Source organism: Dioszegia hungarica (genome assembly GCF_025882075.1).
Source record: "Dioszegia hungarica strain PDD-24b-2 chromosome Unknown MKK02contig_7, whole genome shotgun sequence".
Taxonomy (NCBI): Eukaryota; Fungi; Basidiomycota; class Tremellomycetes; order Tremellales; family Bulleribasidiaceae; genus Dioszegia; species Dioszegia hungarica.
Genome location: NW_026515769.1, coordinates 1301757 through 1325116, shown reverse-complemented (window position 1 = coordinate 1325116; position 23360 = coordinate 1301757). Strand labels below are relative to the sequence as shown.

Below are 23360 nucleotides of genomic sequence, written 5' to 3'. Positions count from 1 at the left end.
GGGTCTGCTTGTAGAGGAGGCTGACAACGCTGTCATTGACAAAAAAAAAAGACGGTGAAACCCGGTCGAGCAAGCAAAGGCTGAAGAAGATTCGGTGACCAGGCCCTTCAAGCTAGAGGATGATCGTATTAGTTGGTCAGTAGTCGCGCAGCCGGGAGCAAGCGCGCTAGCCAATATCCTGCATTATACCGATTCCCCGGTAGATCACGCAACCCCCGGCTTGATTTATCTCAGACTCTCATCATGGCTCGGTGCTGCGCCATATGACGGCGGCGCCCCCCTCTCATCCCCTGCAGCATCCTCAAACGCCTCCTTCTGCGCCAAAGCCCGCTTCTCATCCGTCCAGACCCCCGTGCCCGCTGGCGCACCTGCCGGCGCTCCACTCGGACCCGCCACCCCAGATGTATATCCTCCAGGAGGAGCAGGCAAGCGTCTCGCGCCCCTGCTAACATCACTCCCCGTTCCCTCCTCCTCCCCGGCTGTCGTGCCCGTCGTCTCGCTCCGCCTAGGCGCTGCCTTCCGGAACGCGCCCGCCGACATTTTACCGCCGGAGGTGGGGCTGACGATGGAGGGCGAGGCGGGACGTGCTGGTCCGTATGACTCGGCTCGGGCGAATGTTGGTACAGGGATAGGAAGGGGAGATGCGGAGGTCGCTTCGGGTACGGTAGACATCCCGCCAAAGTCCGGTATAGTTGGTGCTGAGTGCTGGAATGAGCCTAGCTCGAGATTGGGCGATTCGGCCGGGGTGCGGAAGCCCTCGGTACCCGGCGTAGGTGCGCGATTGTGCAGTTGCGCCATGGAGGGAGGGGGAATGAGGTCCGAGTGCGCTTCCGAGTGGTAGTCGGATTGCGTGTAGTCTGCCGCCGGTGGAATTGCGTGGGCGGGCTCGCTGGTGGTCGGAGGAACGGGCGCATCGTGCAAGCTGTGAGGCTCAGGCGTACCTCCTCCCCGCTTTACGTTGAGCGGTTGCCATGGTGGCGACAGCGCAGCCCCAAGTGCCACTCCGCCAATGATCGGGTGATCGCGGTCTTGTCCGAGCTGAGTGGCGCTCTCCGGGTCGTGCGGGTTCGGCAGCTCCTCATGCTGAGTAGCGACGACAGGCGTCTGGTCCGACTGTTCCCTCCACGGCGCCTGCTCCTGCTCATTCTGCTTGTCCATCTCCGCCTGCTGCTGGTGCTCGTAGTCCGGACCCTCCTCTGCGATCTGGGGCCCAGCCGACTGACCCCGGATAGGAGGAGACGGCCTTCCGGCAGTCCCGTTCGGGTGACCGTACATTGACGCGATCCGAGCTTGGGCATACTCGATCCCGTCCGACGTGCGGTTTTGCTGACGCAAAGCGTCCTCCGTCGGACCCTGCCACAATGTCTGCCGACGAGCATCCCCTTCTTCCCCGCCTCGCACGCCTCCGTACTCGCCATAGTGCGTAGTCCGGTCCGCAATCCCGCCGTAGGGGTTCTCGTCCAGCCCGTAGCTGCCGCCGGGTGGTGGTACGGAGCTCCCGTATGCTGCTCGACCGGGAGTCTCGGGCGAGGCCATACCGCCCGGGAAGTGTGCAAACTCCTCGGCTGCGGCAATAGACTCCTGCCGGGGAAGGTTGGAGCTCGCGCTGCGGAGATGTTGGGCGTGCGGGAGATGGGATGGTTTGAGAGCGGTCTCTACAGCGGTGAACTTGACTTGGCCGAGCTAAATCGTCAGCTTGATCTCATACCAAACCACGGCACTCGATATAGCTCACACATCGCCCGGCTTCATCTACAGCAGATTCCGTTTTGGTAAATCCCCCGTATGGCGCCCGACCGTATCCGACCGGCGTCTCCTCGAGGGGTATTTCATCAATGACCAGCTTTCCCATCTCGCCAATGATACACAACTTCTCGCCGAGCTCTTCCAGCCCACAGAACTTGTACATCATCGCTTCCTTGACGATTCTGTCAGTCAGCTCTGGACGTCTCTCGTCAGCCGCGGGGGACTTACTGCCTCTTGAAATCGCCCAATGCCGTCTCCTCCTTGACGATATCCGTATCCATACTGCGCATCTCCTGCCTCAACCTCTCGAGCAGCTCTGTCTGGCCGACCAACCCCTTGTTCTCCGGACCCATCTTGGATAGCTTCCGCTCTGCTGATTCCGCCTTGGAGCCGGTGGACCGCCGCTGGCTCCGCAGCTCCATGAGCTCCTCCTCCCGATCCCGAATCTTCTTGTATGACCCTCGGAGCGAGACTTGGCGCTCGGCATAGACGTTGAGGGCGGCAGAAAAATAGTTCATGAGATGGGAGGATTGGGTGAGGATGTCCTGGAGGTCGGGACCTTCTTGTAGGCCGTAATTGGGGAGGACCGAAGCGGCCTTCTGAGATTCTGCTTGATCAGCTGGTGTACCAAGTCGAAAAGAGATAGCGGCCTACCTATGGCCAGCTTCTCCGTGTTGGACAATACGCCCTTTTCGGCTGAGATCACACTGCCAGATAAGCTTTGGCGCTTGCGCTGCCGGAACGCTACCTAGCTCACTCTTGCAATGCCTTCAGATCCTTGTTCCCCAGCCCAGGAAGCAGATTATTGTGCGCAAACGTCTTGCCGAGCTTCTTGAGCTGCACGCCTCCACCCCCACTCCCGCCTTCCCCGCCGCTGAGCCGCGCATTGGGCGAGTCGGGCTGATCGTTGTACGCCGCACCGTTGATGCGGGATGTAGTTCCTTGATCGGCATTGTTCGACGCCCCGAAGTCGGTCGAGCCGGTATAGGACGGCTGACGGTCGTGCTTGTCGGTTCGCCTACCAAAGGCAGAACCGAGCGAGAATTTGCCGCCTGATGCTGCTCGCATTATACATATGAGGCTGCGTTGGTTGACGAGCTGTTTGTTGAGTTGCGAGGGCGCTGCGAGCTGTTCTTATATCGCTATGGGTGGCGATGCAGCTGCTTCGGTGTCTGTACTAGTCGCAGTAGCTGTTGTGTATGCTGCCAAGGCGATGTATGGAAGAGGGAGAAGATAGCTACTGCAGGAGGAGGGGCTGCGTGAAAGGAAGCGGTGCCGATGGGTGACGTAATGCGGGAAGATCGCTTCCGCCGGAAGCTAGTGTTTACTTTGCTTGATCGCGACTGATTTGATTTCTCGTCCAACCATCAACAAACATGCCCGCAGCATCGTCAAAAGCTGCAGCAGGCAAGGCAGGGCCAGCGAGGTCAGCTCGGACCACTTCGAGGGGTCCATCGAGATCCCAGCAAGTCATTGAAATCCTGGACGACTCGGACGAAAACACGGCTCCTCCTGTCAACAAGCAATCTTCCAGACATATTGTGAAGCAGGAGAAGATCGGAGTCAAGCGGGAGGAGGGTCTCGATGACATCGTAGCCGTCCTGTAAGTCATACAGAGGACCCCAGTTTGTGGCCTTGCTGACTTCGACATAGCGGAGGTATATCGCTTAATAGTGCTGAACGGAAGGTCAAGGCGGAGCGAGCGGATGCACCAGCAACACCCGCCAAGAAACTACTCAATGGCGGCAGGAAAGGGCTCATCGATCTGTAAGATTGAACGACAATGGAAAATCGACGAATAAGCTGACTTGATCATAGATCCTACAACTCGCCATTCCCTACACCGGCTCCCGGAGCCGCACAGGCCAAAGCGGCCAATGGATCGTCTCAAACTCCCCTGTTCCTCCCTGACGATTCTCCCTCCGAGGGAGATTCCGACTGGGCGCCCGCACCTGCAAAGAACGGCAAACCGAAACGTCGAGTCATCCGAGATCCCGACTCTGACTCGGACGACGATGGTCCCCCTCAGCCGGCTGCCGTCACTAAACGCGCTACCCATACCCATCCTGAGCCACAATCGCCAACATCCGTCTCTTCCTCATCTCCTCCGGCGCCCACACGTGTACCACGAGCCGGACCATCAAAGAAGGCTATATACGGTGTCAACCGCTTCCTTGACCTCGAAGCGCGAGGAAGCGGAGGGAGGAGCGATTCCGAAAGCGAGGATGAGGAAAAGGAGAAGAAGTGGATCAAGAAGTACTATGATGAGTCTCTGGGAAGTTTGAGGGACTTTATCGTCGATGATGACTACGTCTCTGAAGTGGAAGACTCGGAGAGCGAAGAGTCGGCTTCAGAGGAGGAGGTCCCAAGGCGGAGGGCTAGAACGGTGGATAAGGGGAAACGGGCGGCGGGAAAGGAGGTCAAGAAGGAGAAGCAAGCACCGACGGTAGCGGTCAAGAAGGAGGCGCCGTCTACATCAAGACCCATTATCCGGACGAACGAAGTGAACGAGATCGTCGACTCGGACTCCAGCGTCGTTCACTCCGACGCTGAGCACACCTCCCAGGAAAGTTCAGACATTGAAGCGCTCCTACACTACTCCCCTCCGCCCAATCGTCTCCTCACCCTTCCAGACCTCTCCAAGCTCGCCATACATACCGTCGACTCTGACTCGGAGCCCGAAAGACCAGCAACTCCGCCTCGACCGAAATCTGCGCGATTGCCTGTTCCGCCAACCCCGAAGACACCCGGCGGGAAGAAGCAGTGGGGTATTGATAGGGCTAGGATCGCCCAGAAGATCTTTGATGAGCTGGATCGCAAAGTCTTCGAGTCGAAGCTGGGCCCAAAGGGGGCGGGGACGAAGCTGGAGTGGAACAATCGGTTGTTGACTACGGCTGGTCAGGCTCATTCTAAGCGGTATGTACAATCCGCTTGTTGAAAATACGAAGTGGCTTGCTGATCTCGTAGGATACGAAAGCCAGACGGAAGCAGGACCGAGGAAGTCAAGATCATACTGTCAGAGAAGGTGTTGACAGGCGAGGGTGAGTCATCTTGCTCAAGATGTTGTTGATAGTTAGTTCGAGCTGACTTCGCAGAGCAGATACTCAGTACAGTCGCTCATGAGATGTGCCATGGTCTGTCATGCCCGCTTTTAGCGTCAATCCTGACCACCCCTGCCGAGACCTCAGCTGATGTGAGCAGTCGCCAGCTGGCTCATAAGTGACGAGCGGAAGAACCCGCACGGCAAGGTATTCAAGACTTGGTGAGCGATGCCCCCCATTCCCAGGCCACATCCCAGGCCACATATGACCTATTTGCTGATACTGTAGGGGTCGCAAGGTGATGAAGGCCCGACCAGATATCGAGGTCACGGTGAGTGGTGGTGTCGGGACGAAGGAGGCCAATGGCTGAGCAAGAAGACCAAGCATGATTACCAGATCGAGTACAAGTATCAATGGCAGTGTACAGAGGCGGGCTGTGACAAGATGTGAGCTTGACCGCTACCTCCTGCCAGTCTGAGAGGTCTCAAGCTGACGAGTCAGATACAAGCGGCACTCGAAGTGTGAGTATTATTCTAAGCTGTATCATGATGGGATCTGGAAGAGCTGACCGCTAGCGATCGATATCGAGAAGCAGGCCTGCGGACGATGTCGCGGCAAGCTCGCGCCTTTGTTCGAGACAAAGAAGGAGACGGCTTTCCAGGGTGAGCCCGCGCGTTCGAGAGCTGTCTTTCGAAGACCAAGCTGACATACTAGCTTACCTGCGTCAGAACCTTTCCACGGCCAAGTCGTCCATGCCGGGCTCGCCTCATGGGGACGTCATGCGCGCCCTCTCTAGCCAATGGAGCACTGCGGGACCGGAAGCGGACCACAAGGCGCATTGGAGCGCTATGGCTTCGGCTGCGCGTTCTTGAAGGGGGGATCTGGCGTTTTCCCTCTGTTCCAACTTTGTATACTTCACCATCACTGCTTACTTCCAGCGTCTTCCATACATTACTTCACTATACACCTTGTAGTATCTGCAGTATGATCTCCCTTGCTTTCTTCGGGTCCGCCCGCCCCTGACTCAGCTTCATCACCTCCCCAACCAGGCGCATGGCGACCTTCTCATTCCCCTTGCGTACCATCTCCGCCTCCTTCTTGCATTTTGTGATCGCCTTCTCGCATAGCTCCTTCAGATCGCCAGCCGGTGCTGGCTTGAGCCCCAGCTGGTCCAATAAGGCGTCGAGATCCGACCCTTCCGCTGCACCTGGAGTGTTGATGAGATGCCTAACGACGGCCTTGCCGGTCGTACCGCTCATCTCCCCGCCTTCCACCTTGTCAACCACCTCCCCTAGCATCTTCGCAGATACGACCCTTTCGTCCCATTCCCTGCCCGCCTTGCCTAGCTGACCGAGCACCTCATGCGTCATCCAATTCGCCGCCTTCTTCCCCTTCTTCGCATCCAGTCCACGCATCATCTCCTCAAAGTACGCCACTCCCCTCCCTTGATACTCATCCAGCTGGATCATCGTCTCCACGTCCCGAGCCTCCAGACCATGATAGATCCCCGTCAACCGCTCCACCGTGACCCATGGCATCTCCGGCAACTTTGCCCTCAGATCCTCGATCGTGCCCGGCCGATAGATAAGAGCAGGGAGGTTCGCATCCGGCATATATCGATAGTCCATCGCCTCTTCCTTGGTGCGCAGGGCGTATGTCTCGCCCGTCAATTCATTGACTTGCCGGGTCTCTTGAGGGAGAGGGGCGGAGGTGGACTCGTAGTGAGCTATATGGCGTTGTATCTCATATGCTATGGCGGTCTGGAGGAAGCGGACCGAGTTGAGGTTTTTGATCTCGCTGCGGACGCCGAAGGGGGTATTGGGTCGGTGGACGGAGATGTTGGCGTCGATGCGGAGATTTCCCTATGTGGTCAGCTCAACATGTAAAGCCCTATCGGCCCAGACGATAGGAACGCACCTTCTCCATATCTCCGTCCCCACTTCCTATCCTCCTCAGCAGTCCCTGAAGCCGCCTGACAAACGCCCCAGCCTCCTCCGCGCTGCTCATATCCGGCTCCGTGACAATCTCCATCAGACCTGTCCCTGCTCGATTCAGGTCAACGAGGACGTCTCCGCCGACTGTCTGAGACTTGGCGGTATCTTGCTCGATCTGGAGCTGTTTTATGCGAACGCGCTTGGCAGTCGAGGATGAAGCTGGAGATGAAAACGGCGAGGGCGACGATGAGCTTGTCGATGGAGACGGCGTGGGGGGTAAGGTGAGGTAGCCATCCGCAGCCAGGGGATCTGCAAGCGTCAGTTTACGCCCCAATCTGAAGCAGTACTTTTCGCTTACTGTAGCTCTGTGTGATCTGATACGAAGCCGGTATATCATGGTAGAAGTAATGCTTCCTGTCAAACGTAGATCGAGGGTTCTGCGAGCTTGTTCAGCGGATGGTCCCCTGCGATTGACGCTATGACGACCGGACTCACGATGGTACAGTTGAGCGCTAGTGAGGTGAGAAGCGAAAGCCGCACGGCCTCCTTGTCCAGCACAGGCAATGTACCTGGAAAGGCAGCATCGTGAATGTCTATCAAGGTATTCGAGGCTGCATTATGCGATATTGGCGATTCTTATGCATCAGCTCTCTGCTCGTTCCGTCGGGAAATTCAAACAGCAGACGTACTGCTGAAAAGCTTGCGACCCGTTCTGAGTTGAGCGTGGATCTCAAGTCCGATGACTGTCTGCCAGTCATTTGACTTGGACGCCGATGAGGTCGATCCTGAAGGGGCCGAGCCCGAGCCATTGGCGTACGACCGGTTTTGAGGAGTACTTCGAGCTGGCGCAGCGGTCGGCGTCCCGTGAAGGGGCCTCAGGCGCTTCAAGCAAGTGCGACAGGTGTGTGTTGGGCAGAACATGTATGAGTTGTAACGCTGGCAAACGCGGCAAGCTGCCTCGCCTCTGAAATTGCTGAGATGTGAGTTAAGTTACGATATCGCCCCCGGAACCAAGAATGATGACTGCTCCACATTCCTCGCCAGTCGCGCTTTTGACCTCCTCGCAATATTCACCTGTTCCTGTTATGCATCATGCCAGACTCCTCAGGCAAACCTGGGCCGAAGAGACGAGGTAGACCACCCGCCAGGTCCACAAAGACTCTCATCTTGAGCACGGCGGCGGCGTGAGTTGTGCAGAGGAATGCTGGCAGTCTCAGTGATCCGAAGATAATCCGTGTGGAGACTCCACAGGGCGAAATTTCCCCGAACATCAGCGGGCGAGTGGACGAGAACACTCTCAATCTTCCATCTGACCTCACACTGTGTATAGACACTAGTCGTATAGCAAAAGATGACCGCAGCCCAGTCCTTCTGCCGGCGGATGACCGACAAGAGCACCTGGGTCTTGCCGAAGCAAGAGAGCTGTATCGCCCCAGAAGGCGTGTGGTCCAACAAGGGTGACTTGACCTCCTCCTCGTTTTCCAGGTGGACCGAGCTGATGGGGCATCAGACATGGACCCCTCCCCACCTGATCATCGCACATGGACATCAGCTACATTCTGCGTATACTGGGCCGCGGATATCGTTTATCCGGCAACATGGGCGACGGTCGCTAGTTTCGTCACGCTCGGATTGACGTGGTGGGAGAGTTGTCTTGCGATCTTCCTGGGCGGAGTCTTGGTGGCTGTGGTCATCACTGGTAAGCATTTGACAGATATAGTCCTGGAAGGAGCGCACCTCCGAGCTGCAAGCGCCATGGAATGGGGGCCGAGCTTGGTTTCGAGATCGAGGCTGACTGAAATAGCGAACGGTATCGTCGGCGCTACGGTCCACACTCCGTTCGCAGTCACCTCCCGCTCGACATTCGGATACTGGGGCAGCAAATTCGTCGTATTCAGCAGAATGATCATTGCCTGCTTTTGGCTTTCGATCAACTCGTGGTCGTGAGTCAAGGACAATTCTTTTCATCGGTATCCAGCTGATTTCGGCAGGGGAGGTATCTTCGTCTCCCTCATGATCCAGGCTATATGGCCACAGTATGCCAATCTACCGAATACCATTCCGGTAGGACAGGGTGCTACTACCCGAGATTTCCTCAGCTTCTTCCTCTTCTGGTGAGCATCTAGTCTCTCTCTGTTGTCTGCGAGAAATGCTGATCTCCATAGGCTCATGCAGCTTCCTTTCATCTTCATCCACCCCTCCAAGCTGGCCTGGCTATTCAACGCGAAAGCACTGCTGGTACCGATCGTCTGCTTCGGTACTCTGATCTGGGTATGTCAATTATGTCACCGAGACCCAAGAAGCCAACCCCAGCTGACTCTTCAGGCCGTCAAGATTGCCGGCTCAGAGACCTCTACCGCACTCAGCCAGCTCTCGAATCGCGCAGCTCCTGGTGCGCCCCGGTTCATCGCGTTCTGCTATGCTGTCACCGCTGCTCAAGGTACCTGGGCGACTCTCAGTACGTCGTTCTGGTTCCGCTCGCCGCAAAGGCTCATGCTCATAATCAGGCGTCAACATTGGTGACTTCAGCCGATACTGTCGCCGGCCCCAAGCAGCCTATATTCAACTCATCGCCATGCCGACAATCTACGCCTTGATGGGTATCTTCGCCTCCATCTCTGCTGCCTGCTGCTATGTCGTCTACGGCGAGGCGCTGTACCAGCCCTACGAGATCTGCGCGAAATGGGGAACGAGCGCGGGTGGACGGGCTGCCATGTTCCTCGGGAGCCTGATCTGGGCTCTGAGCAACGTCACGACCAACATGTGAGCTAGTTACTTTTCACCAAAGGATTCCCTGGGATGAAGTCAGCTGACAACGCAGCACCGCTAATTCCATCTCTGCCGCGAATGACCTGACGAGTCTTGCGCCCAAGTATATCGATATCAGACGGGGCCAGATGATAGCTGTAACAGTCGGCGTCTGGGGCTTTGCACCTTGGAAGGTTCTCAACTCTGCGTCCAACTTCGTACGTCAACTTTCTTCGGCTTCAGGTGTTTTCTCGGGAGCCGGACCGATCGTCTGGCTGAAAGGTCACAGCTGACCGTCAGCTCACCTTCATGGCCTCCTACTCGATCGTTCTGGCTCCTATAGCCGCCCTAATGGCCTTCGACTTCTTCATCATCAAGCGCGGCAAGATTAACATCTACGAGCTGTACAAGCCGCACGGAATCTATCGATTCTCAGAAGGCTGGAACTGGCGCGCGTATATCGCGCTGCTCGTGGCCGTTGTGCCCAATTTGCCCGGGATGATCAACGCTATCGAGCCTAGGGTGAGCTTGCTCCTCTCGTCTGGTCCGCTGTGACAAGAGAGTCTCAGCTGACGATAAGGTACAAATTGGCGATATCCGGTACATCTACATGCTCTCCAACCTATGCGGCGACGCCATCGCCCTTATCATCTACTATGCGCTCAACCGATTCTTGCCGGCTCGAGAGGCACAGGTCGTTGAGGCAGTACATGATGTCAGGGAGTACGACATTGCGCCTGGGTCGGAGGAGAGCAGTGTTGCGGGAGAAAGGGGAGAAGGGATGTTTGGACTGGGAGCGGCAGGAGGGGAGAAGGACGCGGCGCGAACGGAGGTGCCTGGTCCAAACGAGAAGAACTGAGGCCGCTTACTATTCGACCCGGAGGGGAGGTAGCATAGTGACTTGTCGGTCGTAGCGTCTGGGGAATATTGAAGTCTTCAAGTGCTCTGCCTGATACCCTCAGGAAGCTTGTCGAGCTAGTTGTATAAACATACCTGTCTATGAATGATGCATGGTGGAACATCCTATATTATTTGTGTGTACAGTCAGGTAGCGTACAGCTCCCAAGCATCATCTATGCTATCTAAGTAAGCCTTGTTGAAGAAGCCCCAGATCTCGATCAGATCGCCCTTTTTATACACCTCTTCCCTCCCCTTCCCTCTCTACGTTAGGCGCCTAGAACAACCCCTCAATCTCCCCCGTCTCCGGGTTGAGATCAACATCATAGTACCCCGGCCTCGTCGTCAACCCCGGCATTGTGCTCATGTCCCCAACCAGCGGATACACAAAGCTCGCTCCCGCCGACAGCCGCACGTTCGTAATGGGCAGCGTAAAGCCGGTCGGGACACCCTTTTTGCTCGGGTCGTCCGAAAGACTGAGCGCCGTCTTGGCCATACAGATCGGCAGGCCGCCGTACCCTTGCTTCTCGTACCGCTCCACCTCCGCCTCCGCCTCGGCCGACAGCTTGATACCGTCCGCGCCGTACATTTCCTTGGCGATGATTTCGATCTTCTTCACCAGGGGCTGGTTCAGGTCGTAGAGGAATTTGAAGCCCTCGGAGGGGTCCTCGCACGCCTGAATGACGGCCTCCGCAAGGTCCTTGGCGCCCTCACCGCCCTTGGCCCAGTGGTTCGCGGGGACGGCGTAGTCGGCGCCGGCCTGGAGGGCGTACTTTTGGACAAGCTCGAGCTCGGCGGGTGTGTCGTTTCTGGCGATGAGCAACGCCCCCTCTTCCAATACAGAGCCGACTCACGAGAACTGGTTGACAGCGACCACAACCTTCAACCCAAACTTCTTGGCATTCTCAATGTGCTTGCCCAAGTTGGCACATCCCTTCTCGAGCAACTCGAGGTTCTCGGTCGAGTACACCTGATCCAGCACCTTCCCGGGAGTCACCGCCGGTCCGCCTCCGTGCATCTTCAACGCCCGCACCGTCGCGACGAGCACAACGGCGTTTGGGTTGAGACCCGACACCCTGGTCTTGATGTTGCAGAACTTCTCCATCCCGATATCCGCACCGAACCCAGCTTCGGTAATGACGTAGCCGTTCCGCTCGGGGTTGTCTCCCTTCTCGATACCGGCGAGCTTGAGGGCGATCCTGTCGGCGATGATGGACGAGTTTCCGTGGGCGATGTTGGCGAAAGGTCCGGCGTGGACAAAGACGGGGGTACCCTCCAGGGTCTGCATGAGGGTAGGCTTGATGGCGTCCTTCATGAGGACAGCCATGGCGCCGGCGCACCCGATATCCTCGGCGGTGATAGGGTCCCCGGCCTTGGAGGAACCGATGACCATCCGTCCGAGCCGGGCCCGCATGTCGGCGAGGTCCTTGGACAGTGCTAGCACAGCCATGACTTCTGACGCGACAGCAATGTCAAACGCGGTATCCCTAGAGAATCCCTTCTCGGTCGCCGCCTGCCCAACCGTGATTTTTCGGAGGTACCGGTCGTTGACGTCGAGAACGCGGTTCCACGTGATGGTCGCCGGGTCGATATCGAGCCGAGCGAACTTGGACGCCTCCTCCTCCGTCAGGTCGTCCGGGTTGGTCTTTTGAATACCCAGCTTCTTGAGCCGAGCAAGCATGGGCCGGGCAAAGGTCCGGACGCCCTTCTTCTTGGGGACGAGACGGTCGTACAGAGCCTTGTCCTTTTGGGTGTACTCGTGGAACATCCGCGCGTCGATCGCGGCCGCGAGCAGGTTGTTGGCCGCTGTGACGGCGTGGATGTCACCGGTAAGATGGAGGTTGAACTCGGTCATGGGGATGACCTGAGCGTACCCTCCACCGGCGGCTCCGCCCTTGACACCGAAAGTAGGGCCCTGGGACGGCTGACGGACGCATGCAATGGCGACCTTGCCGAGGTGCGCGCCGAGCGCTTGGGCGAGACCGATGGTGGTAGTGGACTTGCCCTCGCCGAGAGGAGTGGGCGTGATCCCAGCGACGACAATGTACTTGCCGTCCTGCCTGTGCGAGAGCCGCTCCAGGACGCTAAGCTCAATCTTGGCCTTGTATTTCCCGTAACTCTCCACCTCGTCCGCCTGCACCCCGATCTCGTACGCAATGTCCGCGACCGGCTTGGGGGTCTGCGCGACCGCAATCTCGATATCCGACGGGACCTTCTCGAGCATCTTGAGCGGGAGGGGGACGAGTTTGCGGTCCCGACCGACGCTCCATTGGCGCTTGGCAGCCTCGAACGTGTTGTGCATGAGCATCGCGACGGTCATGGGTCCGACACCTCCAGGGACGGGGGTGATGTGGGAAGCGACTGGGGAGGCCGAGGCAAAGTCAACGTCTCCGACAAGACGCTGACCCGACTTTTTGGTGTCGTCGGGGATATAGTTGGTCCCGACGTCAATGACGATAGCTCCCTCCTTGAGCCAATCGCCCTTGACGAACTCGGCCTGCCCGATGGCAGCGACGACGACATCCGCCTTCTTGACGATCGCCTGGAGGTCCTTGGTGCGCGAGTGGCACTGCGTGACGGTCGCGTCCTTCTTGCGCAGAAGGGCGCACACGGGCGTACCGACGATATCCGATCGACCGAGGACGACGACGTTGGATCCGGCGAGATTGAAACCGGTGCTCTCGATGAGACGGAGCACGCCGGCTGGGGTGCAAGGGACAAAGTACGGTGTCCCGATCCGGCTGGAGAGAAGACCGATGTTCTCCGGGTGGAACCCATCAACGTCCTTCTTGACGTCCACCGAGTCCACCACCATCTTTTCATCCTCCTTCCCTGCGCCCTCCAGTGGAAGCTGCACCAGGATACCCGACACCTTGTCGTCCGAGTTGACCTTGCGGACCTGGTCGAGCACCTTGCGGACGCCAGTGCCCTTGGCATCGCCCGACTCGGCATCAGAGGGGATCTGGATGTGCTTGACCGTCATGCCGCTCTCTTCAGCCGCCTTGAGCTTCATCCGGATGTAGGTGGCGGATGCGGAGCTCGAGCCGAGCTGGAGGATGACGAGGTGAGGGGAGTGGAAGGTCGCCTCTTTCTTTTGGAGCTCGTTGATCGCATGGGAGATGTCCGAGCGGATAGACCTAAGATCAGCTCGGCCCTCGTCGATCATCGGTGATGAGGCAAGACACGCACTTGGCAATCGCAGTCCCATCAATGATCTTTGATCCGCCCGCCTGACCCGCAGACCCACTAGCCCCAGCATCTACAGCTGCGCCAGACATGATGTATCTCTGACCGTTGACTGAGTATGGAGGTGATAAGGGAGACTTTGCGTGAAGCTGAGGTCGAGAGCCCGAAAGTGAAAGGGAAGGTGAGAGGGAAAGTGCAGAAACTACGGGACGAGATCTCTGGAGTGTTGCTACTCTATAGCTCGACCGTAGTTGTCGGGCTATGCGCATGGGATAGGGAGGAAAGAGATGGAAGGGAGAGAGATAAGGGGAGCAGCGCCGGGGCAAAAGGGGAAGCTAAGTTACCGGGTGGTTTCAAAGTTGTTGGAAATTCGACGGCGCCCAGCGAGTGGGGTAAGGGCGAAATTCTGATACGATCTTCCCCGCTTTATCCGACGCGTGGCAGAGGGGTATACCCCGCAGGGCCCCAGTACAGCGGTCTGCACTGTACTCGCGCTTCAGAGGCAGAGACTCAGCGATATAGACCGGTCCAGGACGGCCTCGGTCAGACATGCATGGCCCAAGAAGTCGCTCGGACATGTCGACCAGGTCTAAGAAATTTTCTCCGTGTCCCCCTCCCCCTCTGGACCCATCTCTGCCCCACGCCTCGCCCCTTCTGTGACCTTTCCTCTCCCCCTTAACCTCTCCATCTTACTCAGCAGCACCAGCCTGAGCTTCCCAAGCGGGGTGGACGCGCCCCCACCCACCGCTGTATCCACATACCCCCACTGTCTACTCAGCGCCCCCTGCATCATCCCGAAAAACACCGCCATGACGGTACAGCTCATGATGATGACGTTGTAAGGCATCGAGAAGTCCGGCGTAGGGAGATCGAGCAGGAGTCGGGTCGTGTAGATGTGGGTCCGGCCGCTGCGGCGACTCTGGATGACAGTCGAATTGGGGAAGTCGCTTTCCCCTTCCAGGTCGAGAAGCGTCAATACGCCGGAAGGGAGCTCGACGCCGCGTTCGGCGTCTGGTCGATGCTCGGTGTATTTGATGGTGAGCTTGGAGTAGGGGATGGTGAGAATCAGTGTGGCGTGGGCCGGGAGGGTGAGCGAGAAATGCAGCGAGGTGGTCGAGGGGTGAGGAGGATAAGAGGGGTGGTATGCGAGGTGTCTGAGCAGTTCAGATGAAGCTACATGGTCAGCTGAAGCCCCTTGCGAGCGCAGAGGCTCTCTTCCAGAGGGCCGCTCACATCCTTCTGTCTCGCCAGACTCCACTGCAGCGCTGACCTCGCTCATCCACCCCTTGACCCACCACGGCCAGACTTCCGAGTAGACCGCATCCCTCTGATCGTCGCCATTGTTGGTGATGCGAATGACGAAAGTCCCGTCCGAGGCATATGGGGCTGCCATCCGCCGAGAGATGCTGATTGGAGACGATTCTAGCTTGAGAGCTAGTCGTCAGCTTGCACTCGAATCTGCTCGAAGTGTGACGTACGATGCCCGAAGTCCCCTTCATTTTCCCACCAGAACCTCAGATCCTGGCCTACCAGTCCCCCATCCATGAGATCCCACACCATCACCTCGCGCTTCCTTCCGTCCAACCACTGCTCCTCCCTGCTACCAGCTTGCGGCTCCATCCTGAAGTTGTCCTGCTCGGGCGTAATCAACCTGATCACGCTGCTCGATGCCTCTGGGAAGACCCTCGGTATACTTCTTCGGAACAACTTCTCGATGCTAGAAGCTCGAGATCCGCCAGTGACCGGCACGAGGTCCACCACGCCCTCCCACCATCCTTTCCACAGTCCGCCGGTGGCAGTACTGGGGTCAGGCATGATGACCTCGATGCCCTCGGCTTTGAAGCCCCAGGAAAGGACGACGCCTGGTTGAGCGAGGAGGTGAGAGAGGCCTGAGACGCCTTTAGATGGTAGAAGGGCGAGGAAGGGGGTGAGATTCTCGGCGCAAAGGAGTTGCTCGGGATGCGGGACGTGGAAGTGGGTGAGGTCTGTATGGTGAGCTTTAGGTACGGTGCGGCCGGTCAAAGTCCCTGAGCTCACTCTGTTTTGTTTCCCGACTTGGCGGATAGATGTCCCCGAAAGTCTTGACGACCTCGCCCTCCTTCGCAGGCGCCAGCGTGGCGCAAAACAGCCCTCCCAGCGCGTTCGTCACCGCCACCCAATTCTCATTCACCTTGCCCGGACTAGCTCCCTTGCTATTCCGTAGCCAGCCTCGTGTCTCCCCACCTCCACCTCCGGAGCCATACGACAGTGGCCCAGCCTGGCCTGAGCGGTGCTGGTCCCATTGTCCCGAAACGAACGAGATTGAGAGCTCGGACACATTATTCTGCTGTAATGGCAGCAAGAGGGATGGGGAGGTCAGCGAGTGATGTGATTCGGCTATTGTATCAGCTTATGTCCCTTCTCTGCCGAGCGACAACGAGCTCACGCGTCCGGCCGTGCCCTGTCGAGCCGGAGAAGTAGGTCGTGAACTCAAACAGCACCGACAGCTTCCCGTCCGGCAAGGGATGGAGGGTGAGAGCCTCGTGGAACTCGTCCGCTGACAAGCTGGCAGCTACCCATGGCGCCAGTAGACCGAGCAAGTATATGAGCCGGGTCATCGTGTACTGGTCATAGCTATAAGACGGGGTAGTTATAGAAGGTGAAGGTCGAGGTCGGTGGTCATGGACGCGCCTCCACATACCTCAACTTGACTATTATTTCCAGAGAGAGTTATTTGATTTTCTCCTTCCCCTCGCGTCGCGCTCAGCGGTGTGGACTTTTGGCTCTCCACCGGCCAAAGCTCACCTAGAAGGCTCATACCTTCTCTTACCTTCTACGACGCCTAGCTATAGCTTCTACAGACAGGATGACATCAACACTCGGACCAGCATTGATGGGGCCTATGGGAGGTGGCAAGGGGATCTCAGATGGGCAGTTCTCGGACAAGGTGGGTGATAGGACAGGACGAATTGAGCTATGACGAAGCGAAGCGAGACGAGGAGGTTGCTGATATCCCAGGGGAAGCCGACCGAGGTTCGGCTGTCAAATATGAACGCAGCAAAGGGTGAGCTACCGCGCTCCGTTTGCAGCTTCGCTGCTAGATGCGTCTGCCGAAGCTGACAGGAGCAGCTGTGTCTGATGCTGTACGGACCAGTCTGGGACCGAAGGGGATGGACAAGATGGTGCGTTAGCTAAATGTCGGAGGGGAGAGCTTCCCCTAGTACATAAGCTGACATATCGCAGATCCAGACCAGTACCGGCGAGGTAGTCATCACCAACGACGGAGCCACGATTCTGAAGCACATGGCGGTCTTGCACCCTGCCGCACGGATGGTCAGTCTGACGTTGCGCTATGTTGCTGCAAGCTGAGCTGACCTATAAGCTTGTCGAGTTGTCACAAGCACAGGATATCGAAGCAGGAGATGGTACCACCAGTGTTGTTGTCCTCGCTGGAAGTCTGCTCGGAGCTGCCGAGAAACTCCTCTCGCAGGGTGAGCTGCCCACCCCTCTCAGATTGGGTAGAGCTGATCAAACAGGCATCCACCCCACCACTATCGCCCACTCCTTCCAAAAGGCCGCTACCAAGGCGGTAGAACTGCTTAACGACATTTCGATACCGGTGGACATGAATGACAGGGAGTCATTGATGCGTGCTGCTGCCACATCGCTCAACTCCAAGGTCAGCTCGACGGTGAACGTGTTCGTCTCCAGAAGCTGACATGTAGATCGTATCGCAATACTCCTCCATCCTCGCCCCTATCGCCGTCACCGCCGTCACCCGCCTCCTCAGCCCCGTCTCGTCCAACGTTGACCTGCGCGATATCCGTATCGTCAAGAAGGTCGGCGGTACCATCGAGGACACTGAGCTTGTCGAGGGCGTTGCGCTCAACCAGGTCGTCATCTCCTCCGCCGGCGGCCCAACCCGGATAGACAAGGCCCGAATCGGCCTCATCCAATTCCAACTCAGCTCCCCCAAACCCGACATGGACAACCAGATCGTCGTGAACGACTACCGCCAGATGGACCGGATTCTCAAGGAGGAACGCCAGTACCTCCTCAACCTCTGCAAACGGATCAAGAAGACCGGATGCAATGTTCTCCTCATCCAAAAGTCGATTCTCCGGGACGCGGTCACGGACCTTTCGCTCCACTTCCTCGCCAAGCTCAAAATCATGGTCATCAAGGATGTCGAGCGGGACGAGATTGACTTTATCGCCAAGTCGACGGGATGCAAGCCCGTAGCGGATATCGAGGCGTTTACGGAGGACAAGCTGGGGTCGGCGGAACTTGTGGAGGAGTTCAGCCAGAATGGGATGAAGGTCGTCAAGGTGACGGGGGTGAAGAATCCGGGAAAGACAGTGTCGATCGTGTGTACTGGGGCGAACCAGCTGGTATTGGAGGAGAGCGAACGGAGTTTGCACGATGCGCTGTGTGTGGTCAGGTGTATCGTCAAGAAGCGGTAAGTCAGGTTTTGACTACAGTTAGGAAATGCTCCGCATCGATCGGGGGAGAAAGAAGCTGATTTCATAGTGCTCTTATCGCCGGTGGCGGAGCACCCGAGATCCACCTCTCCCGTCTCCTCACACAACACGCCCAGACCCTCAAAGGCAAGGAATCATACTGTTTCCAGGCCTTCGCAGAGGCGCTCGAAATCATCCCGACAACACTGGCGGAGAATGCGGGGTTGAACCCGATTCAGATCGTCACGGAATTGAGGAATCGCCATAGCTTGGGCGAGCGGACTGCGGGGATCAACGTGAAGAAGGTGGGTTTATCGGTCGGAGCGGGACGGGCATAGCTAATGAACAGGGTATCATCTCGAACATCCTGGAAGAAAATGTCGTTCAGCCTTTGTTGGTCTCGACATCAGCATTGGAATTGGCGACTGAGACGGTGGCGTTGATTTTGCGGATCGACGATATCCAGGTGAGCTGGGGTTTCCCGCAACTATCCGTTGATGACACAGCTGACAAAGCAGTTCACGCGATAAAGACGCAGTGTAGAATACTTAGATCGAACGGCATACCCAGCCTGAGAATGAATAGGCTATGTAGGAGCATATCTCATGGCTCATGATGGGCGGGCCAGCTCTGACCGATGACTGAGCCGACTGGCATGTTGACCGCCGAGGCACGCATTGCGCCTCATTCCTCGTCAGATGACGTTATGCCACTCGCCACATTCAAGTGCCACTTTTGCCACCCGTCTATTGACATCCCGCATCGACCAGCCACTCACTGACCAGCCATGTCCTCGGCAGCTTGCCGAGGGTCCGCCTCCGCTCGGCATCTACCACCATCGGCACTGACATTGCACAATCTAATCACCCACACTACACATATCATATCAACACCTCCCGCCCTCCCCTCGCTCCTACACTACTACTCCTGCACACTCCCCCGCTATGTCCCTCTCACACCTCGGACGCCGGGCCTACACCTCCTTCTCCCAGCTTTCGAGACCGCAAATCCGCTCCGGCCTACGCACGACTCTCAAGCAATCCGTGTTCTTCTATGTCTGCTACTCCGGTGCCGTCTTCCTGGCGGAAGAGCGCAAGAAGCGGCAGGCCGCTCAAGTGAGTTTCCGCCGGACCCTGACTTGGATGCTGATGCAAAAGGTAAGCTGACGAAGCTTGCAGATGACCCAATGGAGCAAGGACGCGAAGGATGGGACGGTCGATTCGAATTCGCGCGGAGTCGCGACCTTACATGGAAGCACACGCGCCGCGAAACGGGCAGCAATAGACGACAAGACGATGGAGATGATCGCTTTGATGGAGGAGCGGGCTCGCTATCATAGGACTATGGCGGAAGAGATTAGGCAAGACTGAGACCAGTTGCATGACCTACGTGAGTCTCCTCACTCCATACTGGCGTCGCGATCTACAGCTGACAGTTTCAGCACAGTGCAAGACTATACCTTATGTGCAGCGAGAACGCCGGGGGCTTGGGTGTTTTTGTACTTCCTGAGATGTATGAGAAGGTTGTCTGCTTCATTTCATCAGGTTCTGCTGTTCTCTCCGTCATCCAGGTCGTTTTGAGCAGAATGACGCCAGCCCTCAGACTCTGAAATGCTCACCCAGCGAATGCCGAATTATACTCCATTCCTTGAGCTTGAATGACACAGAGACGCACGGCCATCTGCACAAGTATCTTTCCAAGGGTGTTGTTCGCCACCCACCTTAACGCACCCGGTAAAATGAGACATGTCTCATTCAGCCCCCAGGCACGCGCTTCGGCGTGCGCGCGTCGCTTCGGCACCTCACCTTGACTGTTTACCGCTTGCATCATCCTCTATCATACCCGGCACGACGTCATCAAACTCTCCCCCGACACTCAAGCCTCGCTCATGGTGAGTCTCGCCTATAAGAACCCCGTAAGATCTCGCCGACTGAGTGCTGCAGACATGTCATCCAACTACACCACCCAGCACATATCAACCCAAACTCTACACTAAGCACAGCACCATGATGTCCCGTATCGTCCGCCGTGTCTATACCACCGGTACCGTCTCCGCCGCCTCCGCTGCCGGCGCCACCGTCAAGACCGCCCGACCGCGGCCTATCATCATCCGGACCCAGGTCGCCCCGGCGCCGGCCTCGGCCCCGGCCCCGGCGCCCATTGGCACAAAGTACTCCGAGGGACAAATGAACGAAGCGCTCGTCTATGCTGGTATAATCGGAGCTGGCGGGGTCCTGCTGGCCCAGACGTTCTGGGGGATACACAAGGTAGGTACCGTGGCGGTTCCAGTCATGCTATTGACGGAGGACAAGGACAGTGCTGACTGGAGCAGGACAGCAAGAAGGCAGACGAGGTATGTCGACGGCGTCTTCTGTCTCGAATCAGTGCCGAGACCCACAGGGAATGCTGCTAAGATCACAGGAAAAACGAGACTGGGACTTGGAGTCCAAGCTGGCAACGCGCGATAGGCGGATCGCCGAGGTCGAGGATCGTATGAGCGTCATTGAGGCGGTCTCGTCCGCCAGGAGGTGAAAGTCCTGCTGCGTGACATGTGGGCCATTGATGGCTTGATGAGCGTGAGCCGAAATTCCCGCCTGCCCAGCTATGCTGCGACCAGTCGCTGACGGTACAGTTCAAGTCCGGCACCACTAGCTTCTCCCCCCTTCCCTCTTCCCGATGTCGACTCTCTTCTTCGAGCTAGATTGTACCCGTTTCTTCATTATAGTCATGTCATGAACGACCTCTCTTTGTGCTCCTATGGCTTATCCGTTACTGTCCAGCTTCTCCATTACGCCTCAAAGCCGTTCAGCTGCAGAGGTGTGGTCAATACAGCTGTACATATCCTCCAACCTGATCTACACTCGCTCGACGTCCAAGACTCGCTATTCCACCTTGTCCCATCCCTCCCACGCAGTCCTCGCTTTCAAGTCTCCAACCCAGCTCGGTCCCTCAAGAAGCCGGTCGAGTGCTATTTCCGCGATCCGGAAAGGACAGCCGCCTAAGCGTACCAGCCCTGCGAAAGTCAGCTCCAATCTATTTCCACCGTCGCCCGCCACCTTCATTCCAGCCCTGATATAAAAGCTAGACTCACTCCGTACCCTCCCCCGCCCATTCCCCTACCGTAAAGCAACATCTGGCTTCCGGGGTAATTCCCAATCCCCATTCCGCCAGCCATACCGCTCATGCCCATTCCGTAGCTATCTGGCGCAGACTGTCGGTAAGCGTGTTCAATCCTACCTCGTTCAACGTCGCAGTAACATGCGCCGGTCACGGTGGAGGGGGTCGTCAAGGTCGACGTCATTGGGATCATCACCGGGCATAAGTTGGATTTGGGCACCGCGTTCATTGTGACGGTCAGAGGTGGGGTCGTAGCCCATAGACATGGCGCCGAGGAGGTGGTGGTGTGCCGAGGGGTCGTAGGCGCCGTTGGTGTCGTATTGTCGGGTCGAGTCGAAGAGGTTATCGGCGGAGCGGGAGCGGCGGAATCGGGAGTAGGCGTAGGATGGGTGAGAGGGGTATTGGTTGGGATGGTATGAATGGCCATGGGGAGGGAAGGAGGGGTTTTGGCGATAGTGGTAGTCGTAGCGGGCATCATGAAAAGGTTCGTGAGGGTGGTGGTATCGATTGTGGAAAGGAGTATCTTGCATTGAGCCTTGATTCCTGGGGAAAGGTCCACCTACAAAGGTGTTAGCGGAGAGAAAGGCTTACCGGTGAGCATCAGGGAAGTCGTCGGTGAACATTGCAGCGGGAGGCATCTGGGTGTCAGCTGTGGCCATGGCGGGAGGAGAGAGGATGAGGGGAACGTACACCATAGTAAGGGTCCATTCTGCAATGTCAGCTCTCAGCCCCCTGTGTGTGGGACTCGGACAACTTACCCATATCCACTAGATGGGAGTCAGTATTAGTACCTAGCAGCTGGTCTGCCGACGTGATGCTCCAAGAAGAGGTGGGGAGGAGAAGACTCACCCTCCGCCATACATTCCGCCGCCGTACATGCCGCCGCCGTATCGAGGCATCTGATGGTCAGCCTAGCGCCTCTCTCCGCCCCCTAGTCTGGCTGACTCACTCCGTATCCACCCATCCCGCCCATGCCCATACCCCCCATACCCATCGCACCAGGGTACATCCCGCCCATGCCCATCCCACCCATCCCATACCCGCCCATTCCGTACCCGCCCATCCCCATCCCTCCCATTCCGTACCCTCCACCCATCATGCCGGGGTACCCCATCCCGCCCATCCCCATGCCGCCCATTCCGCCCATCATACCTGGCATACCGTACATTGCCTGTTGTCGACCCGCCGCAGATTTAGGATTTGGATTGTCGTTTTTCCATTTGGTAGAGTAGAGGCGGACGCCAGAGGGGGGTTTGGGGAGGACGGCCGAGGTAGGGAGGGGAGAAGGGGGGTAGTAGTCCCGCCAGTGTTTGTCGTGGGGGTAGGTGATGGCCGCAGGAGGTGGGAGAGGGGCGGGATGGGGAAGTGGATGGGTCACGGGGCCAGCGGGGGCGGGAAGGGGTAGGTGGGAGTGAGAGGAGGATTTGTGTTTGGTGTGGGTGTGGATTTTGGTTTTGGACATGGTGGAAGTGAGGAGCAGATGGGATGAGAGGAGGAGAGATCAGTCAGCACAGTCCTTTTCGAGCTGAAATGGGGTACGGAAATGGCTCACCATCGTGTCTCAGTTAGTCTTTGTGGGAGTGAGGGAATTTGATCGTAGAGATTGCTCGATTCGGAGCAATGTATGACGTCGAAGAGGTGGCTGCTCCCTGGTTGTGAGGGCGAGAGAGGTACAGAGCGCTCAGGGCGAGAGTGAGCGGCAAGGGGTGGGGAAGTGGCGGGATGAAACGGGGTCGGCAATGCTAGTGCCACTGTAGAGTCGAGGTGGCGCTTGGACCCGATGGAGTCGATTTGCGATATTGGCTGAGTGGCGTGTACGTCTCAGGTGGAGTGATAAGAGGTAGGTGTGAGACAGGTGTAGATGGATGTCCGAGTCAGCATATAAGCAGAGGATGCTTGGCGGGGGACAAAAGCTTCCTCGGGAGTCGGCGGTGTGGTGCGGAATGAGATCAATAGGGTCAGGGTCAGGGTAAGCGAGAGGATGAAGTACACACGGCTGTGTGTATGGGTCACGCGGGCGAAAGCGATGCGTGTGTGTGTCGGGGAGGACAAAGAAGCTCGTCATCGCCACTCAAAGGAGGGTCCACCGTCAGTCAGTCAGCGTGCGCTCAAAGAGGCAGAACAAAGGTCGAGGTGAAACGCGTTTCGGAGCGTGCGGAGTGCGTATCAGCTGTCATGCAAAGCAGCGGGGGTGCCCTTGGGCACGGTTGCTGGGCAGCAGAGCTGGGATATAGCGCGTTACGCGTGAGATT

At 57.5% G+C, this 23360-nt stretch overlaps 9 protein-coding genes across 9 annotated transcripts; 4 read left to right on the top strand and 5 right to left on the bottom strand.

The window, feature by feature from the left end:
• Positions 1-225: 225 nt before the first annotated feature.
• On the bottom strand, positions 226-2814 carry MKK02DRAFT_23869 (uncharacterized protein; the record flags this gene model as incomplete). The annotated part of the gene is made up of 7 exons (XM_053086797.1): positions 226-559; positions 671-1196; positions 1332-1683; positions 1736-1928; positions 1975-2353; positions 2401-2453; positions 2504-2814. The coding sequence occupies 7 exons, from the start codon at positions 2812-2814 to the stop codon at positions 226-228; spliced, it is 2148 nt and encodes a 715-aa protein (XP_052947476.1).
• Positions 2815-3122: 308 nt separating this feature from the next.
• MKK02DRAFT_43626 (SprT-like family-domain-containing protein) lies at positions 3123-5659 on the top strand (the record flags this gene model as incomplete). The annotated part of the gene is made up of 11 exons (XM_053092529.1): positions 3123-3349; positions 3400-3513; positions 3565-4662; positions 4714-4787; positions 4842-4880; positions 4948-5008; positions 5076-5118; positions 5166-5233; positions 5289-5308; positions 5363-5449; positions 5502-5659. 11 exons carry the CDS (start codon positions 3123-3125, stop codon positions 5657-5659), a joined length of 1989 nt encoding a protein of 662 aa, XP_052947475.1.
• An 87-nt stretch (positions 5660-5746) lies between these two features.
• Positions 5747-7642, bottom strand: MKK02DRAFT_23985 (biosynthesis-related protein; the record flags this gene model as incomplete). Its single annotated transcript, XM_053086824.1, has 5 exons — positions 5747-6649; positions 6705-7030; positions 7080-7158; positions 7217-7356; positions 7411-7642. 5 exons carry the CDS (start codon positions 7640-7642, stop codon positions 5747-5749), a joined length of 1680 nt encoding a protein of 559 aa, XP_052947474.1.
• Positions 7643-8072: 430 nt separating this feature from the next.
• MKK02DRAFT_23944 (permease for cytosine/purines, uracil, thiamine, allantoin-domain-containing protein) lies at positions 8073-10328 on the top strand (the record flags this gene model as incomplete). Its single annotated transcript, XM_053086810.1, has 10 exons — positions 8073-8178; positions 8232-8420; positions 8526-8664; positions 8713-8835; positions 8887-8992; positions 9047-9179; positions 9229-9484; positions 9543-9687; positions 9770-9991; positions 10050-10328. 10 exons carry the CDS (start codon positions 8073-8075, stop codon positions 10326-10328), a joined length of 1698 nt encoding a protein of 565 aa, XP_052947473.1.
• Positions 10329-10643: 315 nt separating this feature from the next.
• Positions 10644-13821, bottom strand: MKK02DRAFT_32482 (formate--tetrahydrofolate ligase-domain-containing protein; the record flags this gene model as incomplete). The annotated part of the gene is made up of 3 exons (XM_053088512.1): positions 10644-11175; positions 11221-13503; positions 13556-13821. 3 exons carry the CDS (start codon positions 13819-13821, stop codon positions 10644-10646), a joined length of 3081 nt encoding a protein of 1026 aa, XP_052947472.1.
• A 320-nt stretch (positions 13822-14141) lies between these two features.
• Positions 14142-16149, bottom strand: MKK02DRAFT_36522 (GPI transamidase component PIG-T; the record flags this gene model as incomplete). Its single annotated transcript, XM_053089439.1, has 6 exons — positions 14142-14240; positions 14298-14725; positions 14786-14986; positions 15031-15537; positions 15590-15928; positions 15978-16149. The coding sequence occupies 6 exons, from the start codon at positions 16147-16149 to the stop codon at positions 14142-14144; spliced, it is 1746 nt and encodes a 581-aa protein (XP_052947471.1).
• A 248-nt stretch (positions 16150-16397) lies between these two features.
• MKK02DRAFT_43621 (t-complex protein 1 delta subunit (tcp-1-delta)) lies at positions 16398-18521 on the top strand (the record flags this gene model as incomplete). The annotated part of the gene is made up of 10 exons (XM_053092528.1): positions 16398-16478; positions 16550-16595; positions 16661-16713; positions 16775-16864; positions 16914-17022; positions 17068-17210; positions 17257-17990; positions 18062-18296; positions 18341-18457; positions 18510-18521. 10 exons carry the CDS (start codon positions 16398-16400, stop codon positions 18519-18521), a joined length of 1620 nt encoding a protein of 539 aa, XP_052947470.1.
• A 1215-nt stretch (positions 18522-19736) lies between these two features.
• MKK02DRAFT_32478 (uncharacterized protein) lies at positions 19737-20993 on the top strand (the record flags this gene model as incomplete). Its single annotated transcript, XM_053088511.1, has 5 exons — positions 19737-19882; positions 19961-20258; positions 20324-20344; positions 20413-20519; positions 20624-20993. The coding sequence occupies 5 exons, from the start codon at positions 19737-19739 to the stop codon at positions 20991-20993; spliced, it is 942 nt and encodes a 313-aa protein (XP_052947469.1).
• A 702-nt stretch (positions 20994-21695) lies between these two features.
• MKK02DRAFT_43617 (uncharacterized protein) lies at positions 21696-22570 on the bottom strand (the record flags this gene model as incomplete). The annotated part of the gene is made up of 4 exons (XM_053092527.1): positions 21696-21746; positions 21799-21817; positions 21958-22007; positions 22058-22570. The coding sequence occupies 4 exons, from the start codon at positions 22568-22570 to the stop codon at positions 21696-21698; spliced, it is 633 nt and encodes a 210-aa protein (XP_052947468.1).
• Positions 22571-23360: the final 790 nt, after the last annotated feature.